This window comes from Chlorocebus sabaeus, chromosome X, assembly GCF_047675955.1.
Source record: "Chlorocebus sabaeus isolate Y175 chromosome X, mChlSab1.0.hap1, whole genome shotgun sequence".
NCBI classification, from domain to species: domain Eukaryota; kingdom Metazoa; phylum Chordata; class Mammalia; order Primates; family Cercopithecidae; genus Chlorocebus; species Chlorocebus sabaeus.
In genome coordinates, this window is record NC_132933.1 from 1,472,549 (window position 1) to 1,497,591 (window position 25,043).

Genomic DNA, 25,043 nt, shown 5'->3' on the forward strand with positions numbered 1-25,043 from the left:
GAGCCTCACTCTGTCACTCCGGCTGGAGTACAATGGCGTGGTCTTGGGTCACTGCAATCTCTGCCTCCTGGGTTCAAGAGATTCTCCCGCCTCAGCCTCCTGAGTAGCTGAGACTACAGGTGCACGCCACCACACCCGGCTACTTTTTTTTGTACTTTTGGTAGAGATGGGGTTTCAGCGTGTTGGCCAGGCTGATCTCAAACTCCTGACCTCGCAATTCACTTGCCTTGGCCCCCCAAAGTGCTGGAATTTCAGGCGTGAGCCACTGCACCTGGCTATCCTGAATCAATTATTAAGTTAATAACAATTAATTATTACATTAATGATAATGGTTGCAAAATGGTAATTTTCTGATAGTTTTTTCTACAGCTATTACTCGCCATTTCCCTATAAAAACCTTTCCTTTATCTCTGCTTTATTTCCTGAACATCATGGACTTTTTCGTTTGTTTGTTTGATTGAGATAGAGTCTCACTCTGTTACTTATGCAGAGTGCAGTGGCTAGATCATAGCTCACTGTAGCCTCGACTTCCTGGGCTCAAGAAATCCTCCTGCCTCAGCCTCCCTAGTAGCTGGGACCACAGGCACATACTGTCACAGCCGGCTAATTTTTTTTTTTTTTTTTTTTTTTTTAGACAGAGTTTTGCTCTTGTTGCCCAGGCTGGAGTGCACAATAGCGCAATCCGGGCTCACTGCAACCTCCGCCTCCTGGGTTCAAGCGATTCTCCTGTCTCAGCCTCCCGAATACCTGGGATTACAGGCTCCTGCCACCACAACTGGCTAATTTTTGTATTTTTAGTAAAGATGGGGTTTCACCATGTTGGCCAGGCTGGTCTCAAACTCCTGACCTCAGGTGATCCATCCATCTTGGCCTCCCAAAGTGCTGGGATTATAGGAGTGAGCCACCATGCTAGGCCTGGCTAAAATTTAATAATTTTTTTTTTTTTTTTTTGGTAGAGACCGGGTCTCACTATGTTGCTCAGGCTAATCTTGAACTCCTGGCCTCAAGTGATCCTCCTCCCTCAGCGTCCAAAAGTTCTGGGATGACAGGCTTGAGTCAAGACACCTGGCCAAGCCAATTCATTTTTTTGGGGGGTGGGGGGTGGGTAGAAATACTATGTGGTGGGGCACGGTAGCTCATGCCTTAATCTCAGTGCTTTGGGAGGCTGAAGTGGGTAGATCACTTGAGCCCAGGAGGTGGAGACCAGCACAGGTAACATAGTGAAAACCCACCTCTACCAAAAAATACAAAAATTAGGGGTGGGGGAGAAAAAAATTACAAAAATTAGCTGAGCGTGCTGGCACACAGCTGTACCACACCTGTAGTCCCAGCTACTCGGGAGGCTGAGGTGGGAGAATCGCTTGAGTTCAGGAGGTGGAGGCTGCAGTGAGCTGAAATCGCGCTGGTGCACTCCAGCCTGGGCAATAGAGTGAGTCTCTGTCTCAAAAAAAGGAAAGAAGGAAGGAAGGAAGGAAGGGAGGGAGGGAGGGAGGGAGGGAGGGAGGGAAAGAATAAATACTATATAGTAAATTGAAATGGGCAAATGTGATGAAGAATGCCTGCGGGTACTGAGTTACACTGGTGATCCTGAAGGCCTCTTGGAGGTGACATTGGAGACAAGGTCCTGATGACGAGGAGAAGCTAGCCCATGGGAAAGTTTGGGGACAGTCTTACAAATAGAAGAGTAAGTGCAAAGGGCTGGGGTCAGGCTGCCCTTGGTCGGAAGCAGAGAGAAGGTCCCAGCGGCCACAAAGAATGAGGGAGCAGGCAGGTGGGGTAAGAGGCAAGGGAAGGAGCTGGGAGTTAGGTCACACTGGACTTTTAGAAGATAGATCAAGGAGTTTGGACTTTAGTCAAGTGCAAAGGGAAATCATTTTAGGGTTTTAAGCAGGGATGTGATCCCATGCATTTTTTTTTTTTTTGAGGGAGTCTCACTCTGTTGCCCAGGCTAGAGTGCAGTGGCACAATCTCAGCTCACTGAAACCTCCACCTTCTGGGTTCAAGTGATCCTCCTGCCTCAGCCTCCTGAGTAGCTGGGATTACCGGCGTGCACCACCACACCCAGCTAAGTTTTGTATTTTTAGTAGAGATGGGGTTTCACCATGTTGGTCAGGCTGGTCTGGAACTTCTGACCTCAAGTGATCTGCCTGCCTTGGCCTCCCAAAGTGCTGGGATTACAGGCATGAGCCACGGCGCCCAGCCCCATGCAATTTAAATTAGAATTAAAAAGTCACTCTTCGGTGTGGTGAATAGGTTGTAGAGGGGAAAGTGTAAAAGAGAATCAGCCAGGAAGCTGTTGAGGGCGGTCAAGGAAAGATGCTGACTTCCACTGCAGACTAGCAGTGGAGAGCAAGAAGTGGGCTGATGTGGAACCTATTTCAGAGGGAAACCCAACAGGATTTGCTGATATAGTTCAGTGTTCAATCTTTCCTTATGACTGCAAAGGAGGAAAATAGGTTGTCCAAACATGACAAACACTGTTGGAAATTTTATGTCACTTCATTTATTCATTTTTTATTTGCATTATTTTTCTTTTTGAGACAGAGTCTCCCTCTGTCGCCCAGGCTGGAGTGCAGTGGTGTGATCTCGGCTCACCACAACCTCCACCTCCCGGTTTCAAGTGATTCTCCTGTCCCAGCCTCCCAAATAGCGGGGACTACAGGCTCGCACCACCACATGCAGCAAATTTTTGTAGTTTTAGTAGAGACGGGTGTTTCACCATGTTGGCCAGGATGGTCTTGAACTCTTGACTTCAAGTGATCCACCCGCCTCGGCCTCCCAAAGTGCTGGGATTACAGGCATGAGCCACCGTGCGTGGCCTGATGTCACTTTAAATACTTTTTTTTTTGTATTGTAAATGTCATAAAAGACCACTTTGGAAAAATTGGAGGGAAAACACCAAAAGGAAATTAAAATCACCCACCGTACTATTAGCAGAGATCATGAGGACTTACACGTTGCTGCATTGTTCTAGGATTTCTCTACATATGTACTGTAAGAGACTAAGTTGGCATTTTTTTTTTTTTTTTTTTTTTTTTTTTTTTTGAGACGGAGTCTCGCTCTGTCGCCCAGGCTGCAGCGCAGTGGCTGGATCTCAGCTCACTGCAAGCTCCGCCTCCCGGGTTCACGCCATTCTCCTGCCTCAGCCTCCCGTGTAGCTGGGACTACAGGCGCCCGCCACCTCGCCCGGCTAGTTTTTTGTATTTTTTTAGTAGAGACGGGGTTTCACCATGTTAGCCAGGATGGTCTCGATCTCCTGACCCTCGTGATCCGCCCGTCTCGGCCTCCCAAAGTGCTGGGATTACAGGCTTGAGCCACCGCGCCCGGCCTAAGTTGGCATTTTCTTTTATTTTTTGAGGCAGGGTCTCCCTCTATCAACCAAGCTGGAGTACAGTGGGGCGACCATGGCTAACTGTAGCCTCCGCCTCCCGGGCTCAGGTTATCCTCCCATCTCAGCCTCCCTAGTAGCTGGGACCACAGGTGTGCACCATCACACGCAGGTCATTTGTGTATTTTTTGTAGAGGCAGGGTTGCCCAGGCTGGTGTCGAACTCCTGGGCTCAAGCAATCAACCCTCCTCAGTCTCCAAGAAGCTAGTTCTACAGGCACGCTCCACTGCGCCCAGTTAATTTTTAAAATTTATTTTTGTATTTTTTGTAGAGATGGGGTCTCACTATGTTGCCCATGTTGGTCTTGAACTCCTGGGCTCAACTGATCCTCCTCCCTTGGCCTCCCGAAGTGCTGGGATTACAGGCTGGAGCCACTTTGCCTGGCCTAAACTGGCATTTTCATACTCAGAGTTGTGCAGTCTGATTTTTCACGTTATATTAGACCTAGACCCACTGCCAGTACTTTCGTTCAAGGCCTTGTCATTTTTCGCCTCCGTGCAGGCCTTCTGCTGACAGGTTCCCGCTCTGCACAGCCCACCCACTCTAAAACGCTTCCTGTAAAATGCAAATCCAATGCTTCACAATCCATGGTGAAGCCTCCTTGGTTGGGCAATGGGGTCGAGGGCGAGCAGTATCCTTGGGGGTTACCCGACCCTGCCACCCTCCCTCCGCGAATCGCAGCATGGATGTTGTGCCACATCTCCTGCGGATCTTGGGTCCAGGTGAGAAACAGGGCGGGAAGCATCCAGGCACCACGGCCTCACTGGGGCCCCCAGGGCCGAGGCGGCAGGCCCTGCCAGCGCAGGCGCGCTAGGGTCACAAGGTGCGGTTGGGGCGGAGCCTCGCGGGGTGCGCCTCTGGGCTAGGCGTCCACGGTGTCTTCAAAAGCCCCATCAGGGCTGGCTTCCTGGGGCCTGACCGATTGTGGGTCAGTTTGCACCAGCGCCCTGGGTTCGAGTTACAAGCGAAGGGGCAGAGTTTCTGGAGGAAACCGCAGCCTCTCAACCGCTGACCGGGTCTCAGAAGGCCCCAGGCAGGGCCGCTTGGCGGGAACTGACCACGCGCCAGGCAGACTCTCCAGGGACCTGCGCAGGCGCGTGTGGAGCGAGTCGTGCGCAGGGGGAGGGGCTTCAGGAAGGAGCCACAGAAAGGGCGGGGCGTGGGGCCTGCGCTTCGTGGGTGGAGTCGGAGCGGCGCGGTGGCAGTCATGCGGGACGCGGAGGCAGACGCAGGCGGAGGCGCAGATGGCGGGGATGGCCAGGGTGGCCACAGCTGCCCCGGGGGCGCGGACACAGCTGCAGCTCCGGCCGGTGGAGCTCCGCCACCGCACGCGCCAGGTCCCGGCAGAGACGCCGCGTCTGCGGCCAGGGGGCCAGGAATGCGGCCGCACATATTGTGTCCTTTCCGAGGGGAGGCCAAGGAACGGTCTGGGGGCTGCTTGCGGCGGGGCGAGGGCAGGTCTCGGGGAGAAAGAAAGGAGGGAGTGGCAGGGGCCGACGGAAAGGGAAGCAGGGGGACCAGGGGCTGGGGTATACGGTCAGGGGTGGTTGGAGGAGGGGAAGAAATTGAAATGGAGGAAGAGAAGCTCTGCCAACGGTGGCCTGGGCGAGGTAAGGGGTGAAGCGGGTGATGCTGGGCAGGGTGACCTGAGAGGGGGCTTCAGAGGAGCAAGAAGGCCTGAGACATAGGCAAAGTCGTATCAGATGGCACCTTAACCGAATGACTCCCAGCACCCTCAGCGTGCCTTTCCCAACCCCCTTGGAGGCGGAAATCGCCCATGGGTCCCTGGCTCCAGATGCCGAGCCCCACCAAAGGGTGGTTGGGAAGGATCTCACAGTGAGCGGCAGGATCCTGGCCATGTAAGTTCTGAAGGGGACCGGGGTTGGGGGAGGCGGCCGACAGAGACATGGGGAACACCCAAGGATGAGCCCTAAGGAGCGCCAGGTTCGCTGGGCTGGTCTCTGCCTGAGGGGCTGTGTAATGACAGGGCTCCCAAGGGTTTGCTGTAATGGGTGCCTGAGGGGCAGAGCGAGGGACCAGGAGTTGCTACCTCCAATTTGATTTTCTTTTCCCCTTTTAGCCGCTGGAAAGCTGAAGACTGCCGCCTGCTCCGAATTTCCGTCATCAACTTTCTCGACCAGCTTTCCCTGGTGGTGCAGACCATGCAGCGCTTCGGGCCCCCAGTTTCCCGCTAAGCCTGGCCTGGGAAAATGGGGCGAGGTCTCACTTTACCTCTCCTCCTAGGCAGTGCATCATCCATCCTTCCCTAGGGCAGGAATTCCCAGTTGCTACTTTCTTGTGAGGGCCTCATGGTCGGCTTGTACTGGCCTTTGGGTGCTCAGGGGCCCTTTGTTTTATCTGGTTCTTAAATGTTTGTTACTACAGAAAATCAAACTGAGCTACTATTCCAAGTCTGAGTTTCTTTTCAGCTGCAGCACCTCCCAATATTCTTGTCGTTGTGCTTGGGTTGCAGGGGAGGTTCCAGAATTCAGATATTCAAGGAGTACGAGGAAATTAAAGACAATTTAGGAAATGGAAGAAAATGAAAATCAATTGGGTTCTGTCATTCGGGATTAACGACTGTCAACATTTTGGAATACTTCCTCAGTTTTACAGTTGCATTGACGTAGTAAATGTGTAACTAATATACACCACATAATATTTGCAAGTTTAGTGTTAAATTTTTTTTCCTTATTTTCAAATCTAACATGAACTGTTTTCCTGTAACGATCAGTGAAGAAAGTGCTGGGGCAGTTGACTAGTGTCTGGGGCAAGGATTTGGCTCCCTGGAAAATACAGTGTCTCCAGCCTTGCTAAACTCAGTCTTAGGGCTCTTTCATAGATTCTATCAGATTTTCTGAGTGGAAAGGAAGAAATACAACTGCTTTTATTCTCAGAAAACATGGAAATGGTTTGATCCTTTTGAATCTTGTTTTGAAGATGTGCTGTGTGGGACCAGAGCAGCTCTTACTGTAGGCTTCAGTTTCCCTCTACGGAAGCAACAAACACCATTCTGGGCACCCTGGCCAATGCTCCCTAGGTGAACATGAGCTTCTCTATCCTGGTGGATGGGGACAGCTGCTAGTCCCTGTCCTGCTTGCACACTGGAGTTACCATTCATCCTCTCCTGCTGGGGTGATGGCCTTCCCTGGCCTTGGGTAGCTTCCTCATGTGCCTGTGCTCACCAGTAGTCGTAGTCTGCTCAATACTGGAGCAGGAGCCTCTGTGGATATCCAGGGTTCTTTCCCTGTGCAGCTCTCTTCTCTCTGGTTCTCCGCCCTGCAAACACCAGCTGCTGGGATTCTCTGAATCAGAGTTTCAACTCCTAAAGTCCGAGTGTCTGCCAGGCTCCACCAGGAAACTCCACACACGACACTGGGCCAGCCGCATGGCTTACCTTGTTTCCCAGTTCACACACCTCACTGTCCCTCACTGGCCCACAGCCAGTTTCTTTACACTCTGCATTCCATATATTTTGTCTGGTTTGGGGGGGGGTTCTTTCATGTGGCAGGACATATTCAGTCCCTATTACTCCATATGGAGGAACAGTTTCCCTTTGTAGAATCTGGGGAGCTCTGCCAGTGGTGACGTTGGCACTGGTCTTCAGCTTATGAAGATGACACTTTCCTCTCTCCCTCTCTTTTGCTCTTATTCCTTTCTTCCTTTCTTAATATTTTTTAGATATTAATTATTGATGAATAGTTGACAGTATAGATCTTTCACTTTTTTTTTTTTTTTTTTTTTTTTTGAGCCAGAGTTTCACTCTTGTTTCCCAGGCTGGAGTACAATGGTGCGATCTTGGCTCACCGCAACCTCTGCTTCCCGGGTTCAAGCAATTCCCCTGCCTCAGCCTCCCAAGTAGCTGAGATTATAGGCATGCACCACCATGCCCAGCTAATTTTGTATTTTTAGTAGAGATGGGGTTTCTCCATGTTGGTCAGGCTGGTCTCGAACTCCTGACCTCAGGTGGTCCACTGGCCTTGGCCTCCCAAAGTGCTGGGATTACAGGCATGAGCCACCACGCCCAGCCAATCTTTTTTTTTTTTTTTGATACAGGGTCTGGCTCTGTCACCTAGGCTGGCACAATCATGGCTCACTGCAGCCTTGGTCCCCCAGGCTCAAGCAATCCTCCCACCTCAGCCTCCTGAGTAACTGGGACCACAGGCATGCACCACTACGCCAGGCTCATTTTTTATTTTTTGTAGAGAGAGGGTCTCACTATGTTGCCCAAGCTGGTCCTGAACTCCTGGGCCCAAGTGATCTTCCCGCCTGGGCCTCCAAAAGTGCTGGGATGACAAGTGTGAGCCACCACACCTGGCCCCAATTTAGTTCTGTTCCCCTTCCTCTTCCTCTCATGATGCTTCTGTTAGATTCCATTAATTTCTGAAGGATTTCCCCTGAGGTTAAAAACTGTCTTGTTTTCCTGTGGCTTAGTTGTTATTATCATATGATGGTAATATTTTCAACCATCTCCCTTACCTCTGTCCCCTGTCCAGATGGTTCTGTCTGGGCCGATGGCACAGCTGTCATCCCACAACTTCTCTTTATCCTGGGCTACAATCCAGTCCTGCGTCACACGTCCATCTCTTTATTATTTTACTCCTTATTTGTGTAGTTGGTTGTTACGTGGACGTGTCTAGTTTTGGTAAATACCTACAGTCCTGTAACCACCACCACTGTCTGGCACTGTGGCCCCATAGCTGGACAGCTGGAACTGGCAGCTTTTAAAGCCAACTCAGGTGGCCTCCAAGCTGTCCAAGCCACCCTATTTAAAATTGCATCTCACTTGGCTGGGCAGAGTTGCTCACAACTGTAATCCCAGCATTTTCGGAGGCCAAGGCAGGAGGATCACTTGAGCCCAGGAATTCAAGACCAGCAAGACTCCATCTCTACTAAAGAAAAAAAAAAAAAACAGCTGGGTATGGTGGCAAGCACTTGTAATCCTAGCTACTCAGAAGGCTGAGGCAGGAGGATCACTTGAGCCCAGGACATCAAGGCTGCAGTGAGTTGATTTTGCCACTACACTCCAGCATGGGAAACAGGGCAAGATCCTGTCTCAAAAAAAAAAAAAAAAGGCCAGGCATGGTGGCTCACGCCTGTAATCCCAGCACTTTGGGGTGCCGAGGCGGGCGGATCACGAGGTCAGGAGATTGAGACCATCCTAATACAGTAAAACCCTGTCTCTACTAAAAATATAAAAAATTAGCTGGGTGTGGTGTTGGGCACCTGTAGTCCCAGTTACTCGGGAAGCTGAGGAGGAGAATGGCGTGAACCCGGGAGGTGGAGCTTGCAGTTAGCTGAGATCATGCCACTGCACTCCAGCCTGGGCAACACAGCAAAACTCCGTCAAAACAAAACAAAAAACCATAAAAAGTAAAAATAATAAGATTCCATCTCACCTGGCCAGACACAGTGGCTCATGCCTGTAATCCTAATACTTTGGGAGGCTGAGGGGTGAGGATCACTTGAGGCCAGGAATTCAAGACCAGCCTGAACAACAGTGACACCCTATCTCTATTTAAAAAAAAAAAAAAAAAAAAAGGCCTGGCATAGTAGAGTGTACTTACACACCCAGCTACTCAGGAGGCTGAGGTGGGAGGCTCACTTGAGCCCAGGAGTTTGAGACTGCACTGAGCTGTGATCTTGCCACTGCACTCCAGCCTGGGCAACAGAGCTATACTCTGTCTCAGAAAAATAAATAAATAAATAAATAAATAAATAAATAAATAAATTGCATGTCACCTTCCCCCCACCTGCATTACTTAACAGGCCTGGGAGTAAGACTTTGGTAGGTGTACCATGATGGGTGCCACAACCTTGACAGTACATAATTGTCAGGTTTTGAAGGAGTTGGCCACAGCTGAAACCACTGGAGGGTTCTAAACAGTGAGGCAACATGATCCACCTTATATCATAACAGGATCTCTCTGCTTCCCACGCTGAGAACAGGCTGGCGAGAGCCAGGGCAGAAGCAGGGAGACTGGCATCCAGGCAGAGATGATGGCAAGGGAGAGCTGGGTAGGGCTGGTGGAAGGGAGGAGAATCTATCTATCTTGAATCTGTCTTGAAGGTAGAGCCACCGGGGTTTGCTGATAGGTCGGGCATGGCCCTAGACCTCCCCAGACCCTCTGGGACCCTGCAAGGAGTGGTCCTTTCTCCCATAATGCAGCTCTAGCTCATGCAGCATCCACAGGTCTACTGACCTGGCCCAAAGACAGAGCCCCACATGGACGGCATTTTCTCAACATTTAATTAGGAAACAACATTCCATGAACAAAGAAAAACTCATGCAACTAAGAGGAGAGAATGGGGGGTCTGGGACCGTGAGACAGGGTCAGATTCCTCAGAAGAGGCAGAAGACACGGAATAGTAAGGCACGGCCGCCTGGGCCCCTCAGGGCGGGCGCTGGACGGAGCGGGCGCTGAATGGGGTGGCTGAGTGAGTCGGAGCAGGCGCAGACCACACTGAGGACATTTAGCAGTAGGCTCAGGAGGAGCAGCATTCTGGGGCCCCTAGGCCTAAGTCAGGCCCTGGCACAAGCCTGGGTCCAGTCCTCCACATGCTCACGAGAAGACGGCCCCAAGGTGCTTGAGGGGGACCCTGTGGCCCAGTGTGGCACAGCCACAATTCTGAGGAAGCTTTGGAGACCTCACCCCAAGTGCCACTGGTACCGTGACCCCGCCTTGGAATGGGTGGGGTCAGCCATGGCAGGAGTGAGGTGCCAGAGGCCAGACCAAGGCTGATAATGCTACACAAAGGAGCCCAGACGGGTGGCAGGGCCCAGGACAGCTCAAGAACAGGCAGGTGAGTGAGGCTGGCGACATCCCGTGGGGGACACATATTTACAGATGGAGATGGAGGCGAAGTGTGATTCAATAAATAGGCAGAGGGATATAAATAGCAGGGAGGGCGGGTCTGTCCCAATACCTGGGCACAGGGCAGGAGGGTGGGGTATTGCTGCTGCTGGGATGGGGGCTCATCCTGTCACCCCTCCCCCTGCAGGGCCCAAAGCAAGGCACTAATGAAGGGGGCCTGGGTGTGCTGGGGGCATCCTGGCCAGGGTGACCTGCTCCATGATACCCAATCCAGGGCTCAGCCCGGGGACCCATGTTTGAGCCAGCCACTCCCCTGGATGGGAGGACGGCTCAGGACTGAGAAGCCCCTCCTCACCAATTCCACCACCCTTAGCTGTCACTGGACACGAGGTTGATGATCTGTTCCAGTTTCTGCCGTAACTTATGCTTCCGACAAGAGGCATCTCGTTCCAGAGCCGTGAGAATCTGGGGGAGAGGAATCCCCTGGAGCTGGGCTCTGTAGGGGGCGCAGCTCCTGCCCTGCAAAGTCCCCACTTCCCAGCTGGGCTCCTCCCTCCCACACGCCTCACCCCTCCGTCCTCCCCCGCAGCCCCTGTACAAACCCACCAGCTCTCCTCAGCCCCAAATGCCCCTCCGACAACAGCACTTTCTCCTCCTCTCCACAGCTAGGGTGCGGCCTGGACTCTGGACTCGCTGTGCTGGATTCCCCCTCCCATTACCTCCTAGCCCAAGCCTCCCTCACCAGGCCCCCATGACCCTTGCCAGACCCAGTGAGTGTTCTGCAGGACACCATCCTTCACCAGCAGCAGCGCTGGAAGACAGAGCTGGCCACTGCCACTCCCTGACCTGTGAGGGGTCCTCACTGGCTCAGGTTGCCAGACCCCACCAGGCGTCTCGGGCATCCTCCCTGCTGGCTGCCGCGCCTCCCCTCCCCTCCCCTCCACTCTTTGTGTCCTGGGGCCCTGGGCTCAGTGCTTGGGCCGCTTCTCCCTCCACACCCACTTGTGGCTTCCCTGTGAGCTCATCCAGGCTCAGGGCTTTAAATGCCATCCACAGGCTTGCAAATGTGTCTGGCCCAGACTCCATCCTAAAGTCCACACCTCTATGTCCTCCTGCCTCTGGCCATTTCTCATCACAAAGCCTGGCCCATCCCTTCCAGTGCTCAGGCCCTTTAACTTTTACCCAGTGGCCACTTTGTACCCAGCCAGTGGCTTATCTCCTGGGTCCCTCAAATTCCAGCATCTACCTGTGATCCCAGAGAGCATCACCTGTGCCGGCCCCGGGCCCTGGTCAGGGGAGAGACCGTGAACAATCTAAGAAATAGGCTCTGTGTCCCTTCTGTCCCCAACCCTCACCAACCCTCCTGCCTTTGTCACTGACTGCACCTTCAGGACCAAGTAACTGGGAGTCTGTGGGGATGACACACACCTCCTGGCGGTACTTGGTGACATAGAAATAGAGCTCGCTGAGTGCACTCAGGACATTGAAGTCGCTGGCATGGAGGCGGGACTGCTCCACCAGGTAAGCATCCATGTCCTGGTCGCTGATGGGTGCCATCTTTGCAATGTCTCGATAATACCTGTTGGGACCCTGAGTATGTCACTCGGGCGATGTCACAAAAACTAGAACCCCTGCCCTCACTGCCCGGCCAGCCCCCGGGCTTTCTCCCTGCAGCCCAGGGAGGGGCAGGTCCTGTCCTCTGCCACCCACAGCAGGGCAGAGCCCACCTCTCCACCCAGCTCTTGTAGTTGGGGATGTCCTTGGCATAGAGCAGTTTGTTGGAGGGCGAGTCCTTCCCCAGGCGGTGCTCGGATGTGGAGCAGGAGTCCATGAAGGTCTGGGCTACCACCGACAGGCAGGCATCCGTGATGCTGTTCTTGTGGATGTCGAACACGAACTGCGGGTTCTTGATCACATTCACCCAGAAGCGCAGTGGCAGGCTGTGGACAACAGAGGGTCACGCCCCTGAGGCTCCCTAGTTAGCCCGGGGGGCCCCTCCCATGTGCACTTCTCTTTCCTGTCGGGCCGGCTCACATCTTGTCCAGAGGTGGTGAGAGCAACACATTTAGGGTGAACGGCCTTTCCTCAAAGTCTCAACCCCCTCCGCAGCTTCTCCTGTCACTGCTCTCACCACCAGCAGCATCTCTACCTGGTGTGAGACCCCAGAGCACAAAGGCCCCACCACCACCATCCCACCCACCCGGGCAGCCCCGCTCCAGGACCGGACGCAATGGGCCCCTTGGCTTGATGGCACTGTCAGTGTCAGCCCCAGGCCAGGCCTCATTCCCTCCTGCCTGGATGCTACTCCAGGCCCTGGGTCTCAGCAGAGCCACCAGCATCTTTCGCCCAACCATCTCCAGACAGGTTGCTGGCAGCCCAGCACAGGGCGATACCAGTTGCTCTTCCAGGTGTGGCGCACGTCGGGGTCGCTGATCTGGCGCTGGTCGGCCTGCTCGTCCAGGAAGTCGAACATGTACTTGATGGCCAGGGGCAGGGCTGAGCCCCGGTGGGCTGTGCTGAACACTGTCTCAAAGAGGTCATCCACGAACTTCTGCAGTGTGCCCTGTGTGGGGCAGAGAGGTCACAGGCTATGAGGGAGCCAGGCTGGGATGTCCCCAGAGCAGGACAGATGGAGGCAGAAAGGTTTGGCAAAGAGCGGGGCTTCCCTACAGGGCCAGTGGCCTCTCAGATAGACCCGGCCTTGATCTAAGGCTCAGAGTTCCCATAGCAAAGACCCTAAGAAAGGCCCATGGGACCCAAATGATCCATGGTCCCCTCCCCTGTAAGGCCGGGACAACCTCTGGGCCGAGGCCAAGGCAGAAGGCATCTAAGCATCTGTGCAGAGGCCAAGGTGGCAAGAGGCAGGCCCACACCTTGGTGGCCAGCAGCCGTGTCAGGTAGATCTCGGAGACCATCTTGCTGCCACGGTCCCCCTCACGATGGTCAGCATGGTCGTGGTTTTTCACCAGGTGCCACAATTTGGTGCCTGTCTCCTGGTCAGGCGTGATCATGGGTGCCCGTGAGCGGAGGCTATCAGGGCTGCTGGCGGTGCGGAGCAAGCTCTCTGGAGCAGAGAATGCATGTGACCCTTAGGCCAACACCTGGCCCCTGCCCCACTCTCCCAGGAGCCCAGCAGCCTGTGGGGACCCATCTGCCCTCACTGGCCGACCCTCCGTCTACACTCCACAGAATCACAGACCTCCCGATGGCACTTGGAAGGGGGGGATTCCCTGGGACGGCTTAAGCAGCCTCGAAGGGCACACGGCCACCACAGTGAGTACACCTACCGTAGCGGCTGAGGGAGCGGGTGAAGGTGAAGGAGTTGGCCATGTTATAGGCAGATACTTGTTTGGGCACCAGTGCCACCAAGGAACCATCTGTCACCTGGAGGCCCCAGAGACAGAGGGGGGCAGTGCAGGAAGCTAAGAAGCCAAGGAGCCCCCACCCACCCATACCCAGGAGGGGAGCCCACGAGTCCAGGGAGAAGGGCAGGGGGAGCGAGGACCACTGCTCCTGTGTCCTGCTACAGCTCAAGGCAGGGTCCTGGCTCCCAGGTGGCCCTGGGGGTGAATGGGCCCCAACCCCTCACCTGGTAGTGGGCCAGTGAGTTGAGCCTCTTCCAGTCACACTCGATCTTGGTGGTGACATCCTCATCCTGGAGGATGATGCGAGTCATGCGGCCCTGGCGCCACTCTGTGGGCCACAGACAGCCCTTAAGATTATGCTGGAAGCCCCCAAGTCCCTGGCCCACTCCTCTTAGAGAACAGGGTTCAGGTGGGGAGTGGGAGAGCCCACGGAGGTCACATGGCACAGGAGGGTATGAGTAGGAGCCAGGAGGAGAGGGCGGGGACCTCACCCAGGTCCATGTCCTCAGCTTTGGGGCGCTGGGAGTACGGAATGCCCTTGTACACAGTGTCCAGCAGCTTATCTTTGGCCTGGGTGATGCTGTCACAGTTGAGAACCTTCACTGGGACTTGGGCACTGCCCTCGTTCTCCGGACACACGCAGTGCAGGGTCTGAGGGGAAAGCGGACCCCAGCGTCAGTCTAGGATGAGGCCTCTCTCTGCGCCCACACCTCTGGCCCGCCTGGCCCTGGGCTCACCAGTGTCTTGTAGTCGATCTGCTGCCGGATCAACTTGTCCTCACTCAGGGAGTATCGTGCCTCGCCCGTGATGGCATCGATTGGGCCCTTCTCCATCTGCTGCTTGATGGCGCAGTAAAGCAGGAAGAGAGGCTCCCCAGCACACTCCTGCAGCCAGTGACAGGTACACAGCTGGCTGCCTGCCTTACCATCAGCTGGTCCTCTGCCACCACCTCCCTGCCGCCCACCCACCTGGCGCACCTTCAGAAACTTATGCAGCAGGAACGTGAACCAGTTGGTAAGCATCTTCTCAGCCACTGACTCTGTCCTAGGGCAAGAGAGGGATGCTTGGGCCTGACAGAGGTGGGGCTTGGGCAGGGGGAGGGCCAGGCAGGACAAAGGCGTGGCCTGGATAGAGCGAGGCAGGTACCTGCGTAGCAGCAGCTTGGGATGGTTCTTACTCTCCAGGTTTTTCTCGATGAGGTCAGCCAGCAGTTGCTTGAGCAGCCCCGTGGCATAGTCGAGCCGGCTCTGCAGGGCCACCATGGTGAGCGAGGCCACGGTGCCACGGTCGCGCATGGAGAAGCTGCTCTGGGCTTCCAGCGTGTGGATGAAGGTAAGCACGAAGGCGCGGCTGTGCAGCAGCTGCCCGAAGAGGCGCAGGGCCTTCTCCATATTGGGTGGCGTCTGTGGGGAGCAGGAAGTCTCAGAGGGTGGGGTCAGCCCTGAAGGGAACTGGTAGGGGCAGGCGAGGCAGAGGCTCACGTCCAGCTCCTTGAGCACCGGGTGGGCCTCGATGCCAGGGAAGAGCACGCGCACGGCATAGGTCCGGTAGTCCAGGAAGGGGATCTGCACCTCGTCCATGTGGTTAGTTAGCTCGTTGATGTCTGTCTGCAGCTCTGCAAAAGCTGGGGGGTGGAGAGAGGGAGTGAGTGGGCAGGAGGGAGGTCCCCAGCTTCCACACCACATCCCGCCCCACCTCAGGCACCTTCCTTGCACTCCAGAGCCACACGGGACTCCAGGTTGTCCATCTGCAGCTGCAGGCGCTTGAGGGTGCGGTCCGCGTCCTGAGTCTTGCGCTTGTAGGCCACCAGCACAGCTGTGATGGCCAGCAGCAGGAGCCCGCCCCCCGCCGCCAGCCCCATCATGGCCGGTAGGGTCAGTGCCCGCTCTGCCGAGATGTGCAAGGTGCCCAGCCAGAACTCCAGGCCACCCACCAGCACCTGTGGGGACAGGCCTGAGGTGAGCTGACCACCACGTCCACCCTGGGCTGCCCAGGGGGTTTCCCTATCCCCACCTACCATGACAGGCTGCCGGCCAGTCTGGCTGGGTGAGTCGCACAGGAGTTGTGTGTCCGAGACAGTGAGCGCACATGGCTGGCCTCCTATCAGCACAGTGTAGTTGAGGCGGGAGCTGCCGGCTGCTGCGGGAATCAGGTTTTTGCCCTGGGGGTGGAGGACAGTGTCAGCCCAGGGCTCTCCACTTTCCCGCCCCTCCCCACTCCCACCCCGCCCGCACCTTCAGCACCACGTGGGAGCCCGGTTTGACATCCAGCACACCAGAGGGTCCCAGCGGCTCAAAGCTGGGGTCAGGGTAGTAGGTAAAGGAGGAGCGGTTGAGGGAGCGGGCAGTTTGCACGTGGTCCAGCAGAAAACCAAACTCATCAGGGTGCTCGCCTTGCGCCCGAGGCTGGGGCTGCCCAAGAAAGATGCCGGGGGCCTTACACAGCATGGCAGTGTCGTTGATCACCTGACATGTCTGTGGGGACAAAGGTGGACAGCCAGGCATGTGAAGCCATGGGCTGCAGGGTCGGGGTGGGGCGGGGCAGCTGGTACTCACGTTGGTGGTCTCGATGCCGCGGTACTTGGCACGGACCCGGGGCTCCTGGACCGTCAGCAGGTGTGTCCCGCTCACAGTGATGGCGGTGCTTCCGCTAAGGACAGGGCAGGGGCCTCAGGCTCCCTCCTCCAGTGCACCCACCCAGCCCTGGAGAGTGCTTGAGGCTGCCGTGGCAGCCCAGGCCTTCCCTGATCGTGGATCACCTAGTGAGTGGTGGGTACTGTGCGGCCAGAACAGCTCTACCCCCTCTACCAATGAGGGCCCAGGCTCCAGGAGGGGCCCCACCGGAGCTCAGAGACCACTGAGTCCCTGAGCCCTCTGGACACTGCCGGGCTCCCCAGTCCCCCAGGGTCTTACTTGATGATGCTCCAGGTGGGCTCAAGGCGGGTGACGGTCGGGTCCTGAGTGTAGGTGTAGATGACTCCGGGGCTGGAGATGTTAGCCCGGTCAATGGCAAGTATGATGGGGGCCTGGCTGGGGCCCAGGGTGGAGACGGGTGAGATGCACACGATCGCCTTGGCATCTCTCCTACATTGGCAAGTGGGGTGCTTGGAGTGGGTGGCCCAGGGCCTTCCACCACCCGTCCCCACGGCGCCCGACACAGTGCCCAACCCAAAGCTGGCAGGGCCCCAGCCCACCTTATGAACTGGCACTCGCTGTCCCTCACAGTCACTGTGACCCTGCTGCCAGCATCCAGAGAGCTGCCTGAGATGGTGAGCCGTGTGCCCCCTGACGCCGGGCCACGGCTGGGACTCACTTGGTCAAATGTTGGGGTCTGTGGGAGAAGCTGCCCTGAAGGGAGGAGCCAGGCTGGGCTGCTCCACACGCCCCTTGCGGGAGAGAGAAGGGACAGGAAGGGGGAGGGCCAGCAGCCACGCACCACAAAGCTGTAGAGCTGCTCCGACTGTGTGCGGAAGTCAGCTGAACAGTCACCCACGCACAGCTCCACGGGCCCCGGTGGTGGGCTGGGCACCAGCGACTCCTCCATCTCACACACGATCCTAGGGCTCAGAGAGCGTCAGGGCCGGCCAGGCCACATACAGCCCAGGCACCCACACAGCCGCACTCACCTCTCAGCACTGATGTACTCAGCCGGGATAGAGTTGCAACGCACACCAGCCACCCGCAGGCCCACCTCTCGGGACAAGAGGCCCAGGTTCTCACCCATGATGGTGACCCGGGTGCCTCCCTCCTTAGGCCCCACAAGAGGGTGGATCTGTGGAGCACGACGGGCAGTGAGAGGGTTGGTTCAGGCTCCCAGGGGCCCTATTGGCAGTGGGCAGGGGTGGTGAGGGAGGCTGACCTGCGTGATGTGGGGGTGGCTGCACCGGGTGCCCTTCTGGCTCAGGTGCATCCAGTTGGTCTTTGGGGCTGGGCAGTGGGTCCGCAGCTGGCACCTGTGCTCTGAGATGCACCAGCCACAGTTGAAGCGGGGATCAGCCTTGAGGCAGAGGCCACAGCTAGGCCGCTGCGCCCAGCACTTGTACAGGAGGGCTGCAGGCACAGAAGGCACTGCTAATGGAGCAGGCAGCCGCAGAAAAGTGGCAAGTGGGGAGCACTAGGGCCCCCAGACCCGACCCCAGCAGTGCCGATTGCCTTAGGAGGCAAGCTCCCTGGCCTGTGCTGCCCTTCACCTCGGAAGCTGGGAGGCTTGTCTATGGGGAAGTCTCCATCCCAGACCACGGAAAAGTCCAGCTCGGTGTCACCATGCTCATCACCTTCATAGGAGTACTAGAGGAAAAGAACCCATGGGACCCCAGATAAGATGTGCAGAACCCCCCCACCAAGATTTTTGCCAGCTGTCCCCCTCCTCCAGGTACAGGAATCCCTAGCAGGAGACTCAGAGAGTTCCCTGCCAGGGAGCTGGGCATAGACAAGAACGATCCACACCATGCCACAGCCCAGACCCCGAAGGGAGGCCGCGGGCAGGGCCTCACCGAGGCATTCTGGCACTGCACACTGCTGCTGTTGAAGCGCACGGCAGGCACCCGCTGCTGCCGCCCCTGCACCCGCACCACGCACTCATAGTTCTTCTGGCCCGACTGCGGCTGAGGTAGGTTCTTAGCCCGCAAGGTAAGAGGCTGCATGACCCCAACGGGGATCAGGAGGTCCCCACTGGGCAGGATCTCAGGGCAGCCCTGGGGAGAAAGCACCTGTCAGCTGCACACAAGACCACCCTTCTCCAGGCCTAGCCCAGAGAAGGCTCAAAGAAACTGAGAACACAGAAGCCAGTGACCCACCCGCACCACAGAGCCCAGCCCCTCACACGCGGCGCCCGCCTCACCTCAGGGCTGCGGACCCTGCCCTCCTGGAAGGAGCACTCATGGGGGCGGCTGGTACAAGCGTGGCGGTACTTACACCAGTGGCAGGGGTAGGGGCTGCCAACACAGGACATGCACCTGGGGGGGAAGTGGCTTCAGAAACAACAGAGGAGGCTGCACTGCCCCTCACTGCTCCCCAACAGGACACATCGGGAACCGAAGGAAGAAGGCAGCCATATCAGGGGACAGAGAGATATGGGGGTGTCAGGGGCTATCAGCACCTAACAGTTAGCCCCTGATGCCCCAGAAACAGTTGCCCTGCAGGTGTCGCCTGTCCCAGAGGTTCCCTCTATTCCCAGGGGTAGGGGTGGGTGCTGGGCCAGGTACTCACGACTGGAGGACGCTGCAATTGTAGAAGACAAAATCAGCACCGGCGAACCTCACGCCTGTCTCCTTGGAGAGAAGCTGCAGCCGCACGGTGCGGGTGGCCCCTGCAGGAGTCCCCGGGTGGCCATGAACTCTCTGGGGGCAGGGAGAGGCCTCACCCTGCCCCACCCTGGGCAGCCCCAACCCACTGACCATGCCCTCTGGTAAGAGCTCGGAGCTCCTGGAGGGAGGGTGAGGGGCAGAGCAGTTCACCGGAGGGCAGCAGGATCGCCTCACTCTCCGCCACCTCCTCGAAGGTGCAGCTCACGCCTGCACTGAGGTCCGGCACATTGTGCAGCGCGACGGTCAGCTGGGGGACACAGAGGGCTCAGGGCAGGGCGCACTCCCAGCACATATGTGCACACCCAGCCCGGCACCCCCAAGCTGCTCACCTGCACCCCAGGCGACATCACTGACACATTGTTGGGCCGGACCCGCACCTGGACACACTTGTTCAGTTCCTCAGCAAAGCCGTGCGGGGCAGAGGCGCCCGGACAGGCCCCTTCGCGGCAGCACCTGCACGGGGTCGGGCCAGAGCCGGTCCCGCCACTGCCCCAAGAGGGCCCAGGCCTGTCCAGCTCACAGTGCCAGGCAACAGCGAGCCTTGGCCTCGTCCCCGGGGGCCTGAGGGACGTCACTCGGGGTGGAGGTTCCGCTCATTAGCTGGAGAAAGTGGAGGAGGGCGGGGGAGGCCGCAAGGGCACAACTGGGTGTGGCTGGCTCCCCCTGGCTAGTGGGGCCCTCCAACTCCCCAAGCAGGGGCCCCCGCCCTCACCTGTGCTGCAGCACACACCAACCACAGTGTGGGTCCCCGGAGCCCAGGCAGGCCGTGCAGCTCGGGTACTGCTCACAGGTCTCCACCGGAAGCTGGCTCACCTGGAGACAGCCACATCAGCACCCAGCCCGCCCCCACCCCACCACCCACCGCCACCCATCACAGGCTCACCTGCTTCTCACTCAGGAGATAGATGTGCTGGTGGTCCGGGCTGAAGAGCAGGTCTCGGAGGATGGGGCTGCCATCCACCACGGGGACCGTCTCATACAGGTGGGCATCCTGGGAGCCATCGACCCGCACCTGAGCCACAAGACCAGCCTGATGCCACCATAGCCTCTTGCACCTGGGACATTGTCTTCTCCGGCCAGAGACTTTGGAGGTTGTGGCTGAGGTGAACTCAGGGCCTGGTGGGGTTCAACACTCACACCCACAGCCTTGAGGCCAGAAAAAGGAGGGTGCAGATGCCAGAAAATGCCCTCAGCAGACAGAAGGACAGAGTGATTCATGTTGCCCAGGGTCAGGGGATTCAGGGGAGGGGAAGAGCTAGAGGATGGCACTGATTACAGAAAGGAGGTAGTGGCGATGGTTGCACAACTCTGCAGATCCACAGAAACCCACTCAACTGTGCACTTTAATCGGGTGAATTGGATGGTGCGTGTTCAACAAAAGCTGCTACAAAGAACAAGAGGGTCCCAGGAACAGAGCAAGTGGGCTGGGAGAGCTCAGCATCCTTCTCCACAAACCGTTCCCTGTGCCCCCAGACCAACTCTTGCCCTCCTGGGGGATGGCACTGCATCTATGAGGCAAGCAGGATGACAGCACTGCAGTCCCCCAACTCCTACCTATTCAGAACGTACCTGAGTGCTCAGGAGTTCACCTCCCCCTTCATGCCAAGCTACCCCCAGATCCCCAGTGGAAGCAGCCACAGCCGCAGGGCCCATGAGGGAAAGAACAGTGGGGCGGGCGCATGGATCTGGAAAGCCCTCTCTGGGAAAGTGACATTTTGGGTGGGAGGAGAAGGATGGGAAGTAGTGAGCCAAGGAGAGGGCAGGGACGAGTGGGTCCATCCGAGGGATGGGGAGGTTCAAGGGGCAGGGCATTTGCTCTCTTGTTCATTTAACAAAGAACCCAGCAATGACAGCTCAGCCCCAGCCCTGCTCTCGTGGCAGGGAGACCCCACAATAGGTCTGTTCTCTGTCCCCAGAGCCACAGGAAGCTGGCAATTCAGTCCACAGTGGGAACTGGCAACGGTGAGGGTGGGTGGCCGAAGGACCACCCGAGGAGCAGGGCCAGGCTCCTGGGACCCAACCAGGGAAATCTCCCTCCCTGCACCAGCCATGTCCTCTCTTGTCCTATCCTCAGGGGTCTCCTGTGTGTTCCTACCACCAGCCTTGTCCCATATCTGAGACTGTCCCCACCCCCACATGCCCAGGGCTCTGGGGGCCACCTTCTTCAGGCTGCCGCTGCGCGTGCCAATGAAGACCACAGAATGCCGGCGGTAGGTGTAGGCGGCCACACTGGCCATGCCGTCGGTGCTGTCGGCCAGCAGGGGCAGCCCCTCGATCACGTGCAGGCCTCCCAGAGGCTGGTTCAACACCAGCCCGCAGAAGTTGCCGTTGATCTGCATGGGCTGGTGAAACAGAGGAGGGATCCGTGAGAGTCAGAGCTCCCCGGTGCAAGCACACGGCAGCCAGATGGAGGCTGGCAGTTCCTGTGTCCCAGAAGAGAGCGGGATCTAGAACCCAGTCCCCTCCAGCCAGGCCTGACTGCTCGCCCTAGGGTGCTCCAGAAAATTGGCAGCTATGGAGGGAGACAGAGGAGGGACAGCAGGGAGGGAGGAGCGAAGCCTGGGCCCACAGGACTCTCACTGGTTCAAGACAAGGGGCATCGAGGAGACGGAGCAAGGAGGAATGAGCTAGGAACGGAAGCAGAAGTGGGGCACTGGGCAGGCCAGAGAGAGGGAAGGAGAGGGCAGGGACCCCTGGAAGGGAGAAACAGGTGGGAGGACAAAGGTGCCACTTCCAGGGCCATGGCAAAGCCTGGGACAGGATGACTGGCCATGAGCCCAGGCCAGGCACGGCAGACCTGGGACAGGGCAGAGAACCAGTGTGGGGTGGCGAGGGGCTCACAGTGTTGATGCAGGGCAGCTCCTTGTTCAGTAGCCAGGGCAGGGCCAGGGTGCCCTCCCCACGATAGCAGGACTGGATACGGCGCCGGATGTGGGCATTGATGTCGCTGAGAGTGAAGAGGCAGAGGATGGTCTGCCGGGGTGGGCTGGCTCGGTTCTTCTGGCCCTGAGAGAAGATGGTGAAGAGGACGTCCTCGTCAGCCGGCACGCCCAGGGCCTGGGCCAGCAGCAGGCCAGGCTTGGCCAGGTGGGCGCTCTGCACTAAGCGGTACTCCACACCACGCCAGGAGCAGCCGATGGGGAATTCCACATATGAGTAGAACTCTGAGTCCCCAGCGCACATGCGCACGATCTTGGACGTGAAGAATTTCTCGCCCGCTGTGTCCAGCAGCGTCTGCTGGGTGTCCAGCTGCAGCGTCAGGAAGTACACGAAGGAGGCGCTGACGAAGCCGTAGATGTAGTAGATGTCAAAGGCAGGGTACAAGGACAGTGTGTCCGAGGGAATCTTGATCTGGGAGGAGACAAACTCATCCTGGTACACCTGGGGAGCAGGGGGAGAAGACAGCATTGGGTGAGGCCCTGTGCCAACATCGCGGGCCACCACCAGCTTCCCTCTGCATTCCCCTCCTGCCCAGACGATCACAGAGGCCCAGGCCAGAAAAGCTGCATAGGGCAGGGTGATCAGCCTCCCTGCACACAGGGGACCCCCACAGCCTGGGCTCAGGCTGTCGTCCCACCCTCTGCAACCCGTCTGCATCCCAGACACTGAGGAGCCGAAAAGTCCCCTCTCAGAACAGGACTCTTCTGGGAGGCAGAGCCAGGACTTGGTAGAGGAAGGAGGGAAGGAAGGCTCACGCACGAGACTGAACATGTCCACGCTGTCTTCATCACTGATGAGCTTGCGGGAGCTCAAGGTGGGGAAGTACTCCGACTTGCCGTCGACAGCAGTGCCCACGAACAGCTTGCTGGGCCCCTGGCCCTGCTCCACAATGACACCAGCCATGGAGTCAGGCTCCTGGGCCCCCGACAGGTAGTGCTCCTTGCGGTGGTGCGGCTCACCCAGCTTGAAGAGGTCGTCCACGCGCAGGAACTGGCAGATGCCCTGCCAGATGCTGCCGCAGGCCACCAGGCGGCGGGCCGCATAGTCTATGAGCAGCAGCTTGTTGATGTTGTCCACGGGGGCCAGGCGGTGGGCACACACGCGCATGCTGGGGGGTGGGTAGCAGCGAGCGTTGTCCTCGATGGGCCCCGTGACATGGGCCCGCAGCTCAGTCAGGTTGGGGGCCAGCTTAAAGACTCGGTTCACTGCGCCCACGAACACCTCCCCAGTCACCCGGTGCACAGCCAAGTGGGTAAGCTTGGTATCTGTCACCACAAAGGCACGGAAGGGCCTGCTGCCCAGGGCCCCCCCCACAGCAAGGAACAGCAGCAGGAGGAGGCAGACAGAGGGCATGGCCGGCAGCCGCGCCTGGGGACAGGCCTGGGGAGAGACGGTGTGTGGGAGTCAGAGGCCTCGAGCCACAGAGGGCCGGGCCATTCACCCACCACCCCGCCAAAGCCCCAGATGGCCACCACAACAGGGAGAGAGGAGGGGCCTCCACCAGGGCGCATGAGTGAGCAGCCAGCGAGGGCAGGCTTGGGGGCCATCAATCGTCCCTCAGCCCCCGTGCTGGAAAGGAGCCAGGAGGCCTCGCCTCAGCTGGGCCACACCCAAGGGGGCAGCAGAGCAGATGCTGGGAAAGGCCAGGCAGGAGGCCCTCCGGAACTGAGACCCCAGATGCCACATCTCAGAGCCCAGGGCAACCAACAGCAAAGAACAGCAAGCCCCAGGCCTCTGGGCTGTCCCCAACGCCTGAGCTGAGGGGAGAGGGAGGCAGGGACAGAACAATTGCAAGCTGGGGAAGAGGGGCAGGGGCAGGAACACCACCCGGAGTGGCACTGCCACCAGGAGCCCTGGGATAGAGGTCTAGGGAATGGAGGCCTGATGGAGGATCCAGAACCACCATGACCCCTGAAGGGGCCCCAGCTGCCTCCCTGACAAGGGCCTCAGCTGGCTGTCCAGGAGCCCGCTGTCTGGCCTCCCGGATGCAACACAAAGCCGAGTCACGCCTGCCCCCTCAGCCACGCACCCAGACACACATTATAAGTCAAGCTCTGCTCAGGCACAGCCTGCGCGGCTCCCCCTCCAGACCCAGAGGTTCACTGCGGAAGGGAATGTACAGGAGGCCCCATCTGCTGTTTGGAGTCCCAGGAGCCTTACAAAAGGAGGAGCAATGTCCCCAAATACAGTCAAGGCCTTGGGGAGACAGGGCAGGAGCCACAGGGGCAGTGCTGGGACTGGCACTTAGCCCCCAGGCCACACCCAGCCAGCCCCAGGCTGCTAAGACAGCAGAGCAGTGTCTTGGCAGCCAACAGGGCAGGGCTCAGCGCTACCCTCAGTGCCAGAGACCCCAGGAGCAGATAGGAGGTACCCAGCTTGGGGGGGGGGCGGTGCAGGGAACCAAACCAAGGAGGCACAGGAGAGAAAAAGGAAAAAAAAAATGCATTTGCCAGAACAAGGAGCAGGCCCAGCTTGAAACTGCAAAGTTTCAGCTCGGATTGATCACCTCTCCAGGGCTCTTTTGTCAGCTGGACCCTCATGCAACAGCCGGAGAAGAAAGGAAGACCAAAGAAAAGAGAGGCCACATCCTGTCCTCACCTCCTCTACACCCCGGGAACACAAGCCTAGGAACAGGCTGGGGACAGGTAGGGAGGGAGACCTGGGGAGGCAGAATTTCAGGCCCAGCCCCCACCTGTAAGTGGCAACCTCGGGCATCACAGGTACAGCTGGGCCAGCAGAGAGCCTGAGGACGGGGCAGCCCCACGCAGAGACGCGGGTCCAGCGGACGCCCCCCAACACCCCCCACTGTGCTGCTGGTCCAGTTTGCCCGGGCCCCATCAGGGCACCCCTCGGTGGACTCGCGGAGCCCTTAGCGGGAGGGAAGTACAGCGTTGACCCTCCGAGGGGCCGCTCCCCTGCGACAAAGGGTCCTCTTTGAGCAAGGGGCTGGTCTTGGGTTGGCGTCCCCACCACGCGGGGCACAAGGGGCCGGGCAGGCCGGCGCCGACGGGCAGGGGTAGGGCCTGACCCCCACAGGCCGAGTCGGACCCCCGGGCTGCCGGAGCCCCGGGCCCCGAGCTGGCTGGCCCCGCACGGACGGCGAAGATGACGGCCACCTACCTGTCCCTCTGCTGGCTCCAGGTGACCGCCCTCTGGCCACGTGGACGCGCCCCCGAGCCCCACCGCGGCCCCGCTCGCGCGCCCCTTCGGCCTCGCCCCGCGCCCCGGGC

The 25,043-nt window shown here is 58.1% G+C and overlaps 2 protein-coding genes across 4 annotated transcripts; one reads left to right on the forward strand and one right to left on the reverse strand.

The window, feature by feature from the left end:
- Positions 1-4,282: 4,282 nt before the first annotated feature.
- LAGE3 (L antigen family member 3) lies at positions 4,283-6,056 on the forward strand. Its single transcript, XM_007993146.3, has 3 exons — positions 4,283-4,783; positions 5,119-5,247; positions 5,469-6,056. Exons 1-3 carry the CDS (start codon positions 4,596-4,598, stop codon positions 5,581-5,583), a joined length of 432 nt encoding a protein of 143 aa, XP_007991337.1. The 5' UTR covers positions 4,283-4,595; the 3' UTR covers positions 5,584-6,056.
- Positions 6,057-9,620: 3,564 nt separating this feature from the next.
- Positions 9,621-25,041, reverse strand: PLXNA3 (plexin A3). 3 transcript variants are annotated; one of them, XM_007993139.3, is made up of 33 exons: positions 24,934-25,041; positions 22,573-23,193; positions 21,715-22,254; positions 21,033-21,215; positions 19,757-19,885; positions 19,586-19,686; positions 19,203-19,326; positions 18,964-19,120; positions 18,776-18,875; positions 18,408-18,522; positions 18,061-18,261; positions 17,758-17,854; positions 17,427-17,617; positions 17,194-17,339; positions 17,004-17,124; positions 16,762-16,898; positions 16,481-16,651; positions 16,124-16,217; positions 15,803-16,042; positions 15,586-15,729; positions 15,273-15,507; positions 15,050-15,192; positions 14,715-14,971; positions 14,546-14,612; positions 14,306-14,452; positions 14,060-14,219; positions 13,793-13,896; positions 13,491-13,587; positions 13,077-13,267; positions 12,597-12,766; positions 11,931-12,143; positions 11,632-11,782; positions 9,621-11,489 (listed from the first exon to the last, which is right to left on the reverse strand). In XM_007993139.3, the coding sequence occupies exons 2-33, from the start codon at positions 23,164-23,166 to the stop codon at positions 11,382-11,384; spliced, it is 5,628 nt and encodes a 1,875-aa protein (XP_007991330.2). In that variant the 5' UTR covers positions 23,167-23,193; positions 24,934-25,041; the 3' UTR covers positions 9,621-11,381. The 3 variants fall into 3 exon arrangements, with proteins under 3 accessions (XP_007991330.2, XP_007991332.2, XP_037844778.1); XM_007993141.3 differs by having other exon boundaries at positions 9,621-10,668; positions 24,934-25,040; XM_037988850.2 differs by lacking the exon at positions 21,033-21,215 and having other exon boundaries at positions 24,934-25,040.
- Positions 25,042-25,043: the final 2 nt, after the last annotated feature.

Coding starts and splice junctions, on each gene's coding strand:
- LAGE3 (XM_007993146.3), top strand. CDS start 4,596: ATGCGGGACGCGGAGGCAGACGCAGGCGGAGGCGCAGATGGCGGGGAT. Junction 4,784..5,118: donor GGAATGCGGCCGCACATATT/GTGTCCTTTCCG, acceptor AATGACTCCCAG/CACCCTCAGCGTGCCTTTCC. Junction 5,248..5,468: donor AGCGGCAGGATCCTGGCCAT/GTAAGTTCTGAA, acceptor TTCCCCTTTTAG/CCGCTGGAAAGCTGAAGACT.
- PLXNA3 (XM_007993139.3), bottom strand. CDS start 23,166: ATGCCCTCTGTCTGCCTCCTCCTGCTGCTGTTCCTTGCTGTGGGGGGG. Junction 22,255..22,572: donor GCGTGGACATGTTCAGTCTC/GTGCGTGAGCCT, acceptor CCTGCTCCCCAG/GTGTACCAGGATGAGTTTGT. Junction 17,340..17,426: donor GCCACCCCCACATCACGCAG/GTCAGCCTCCCT, acceptor CGTGCTCCACAG/ATCCACCCTCTTGTGGGGCC.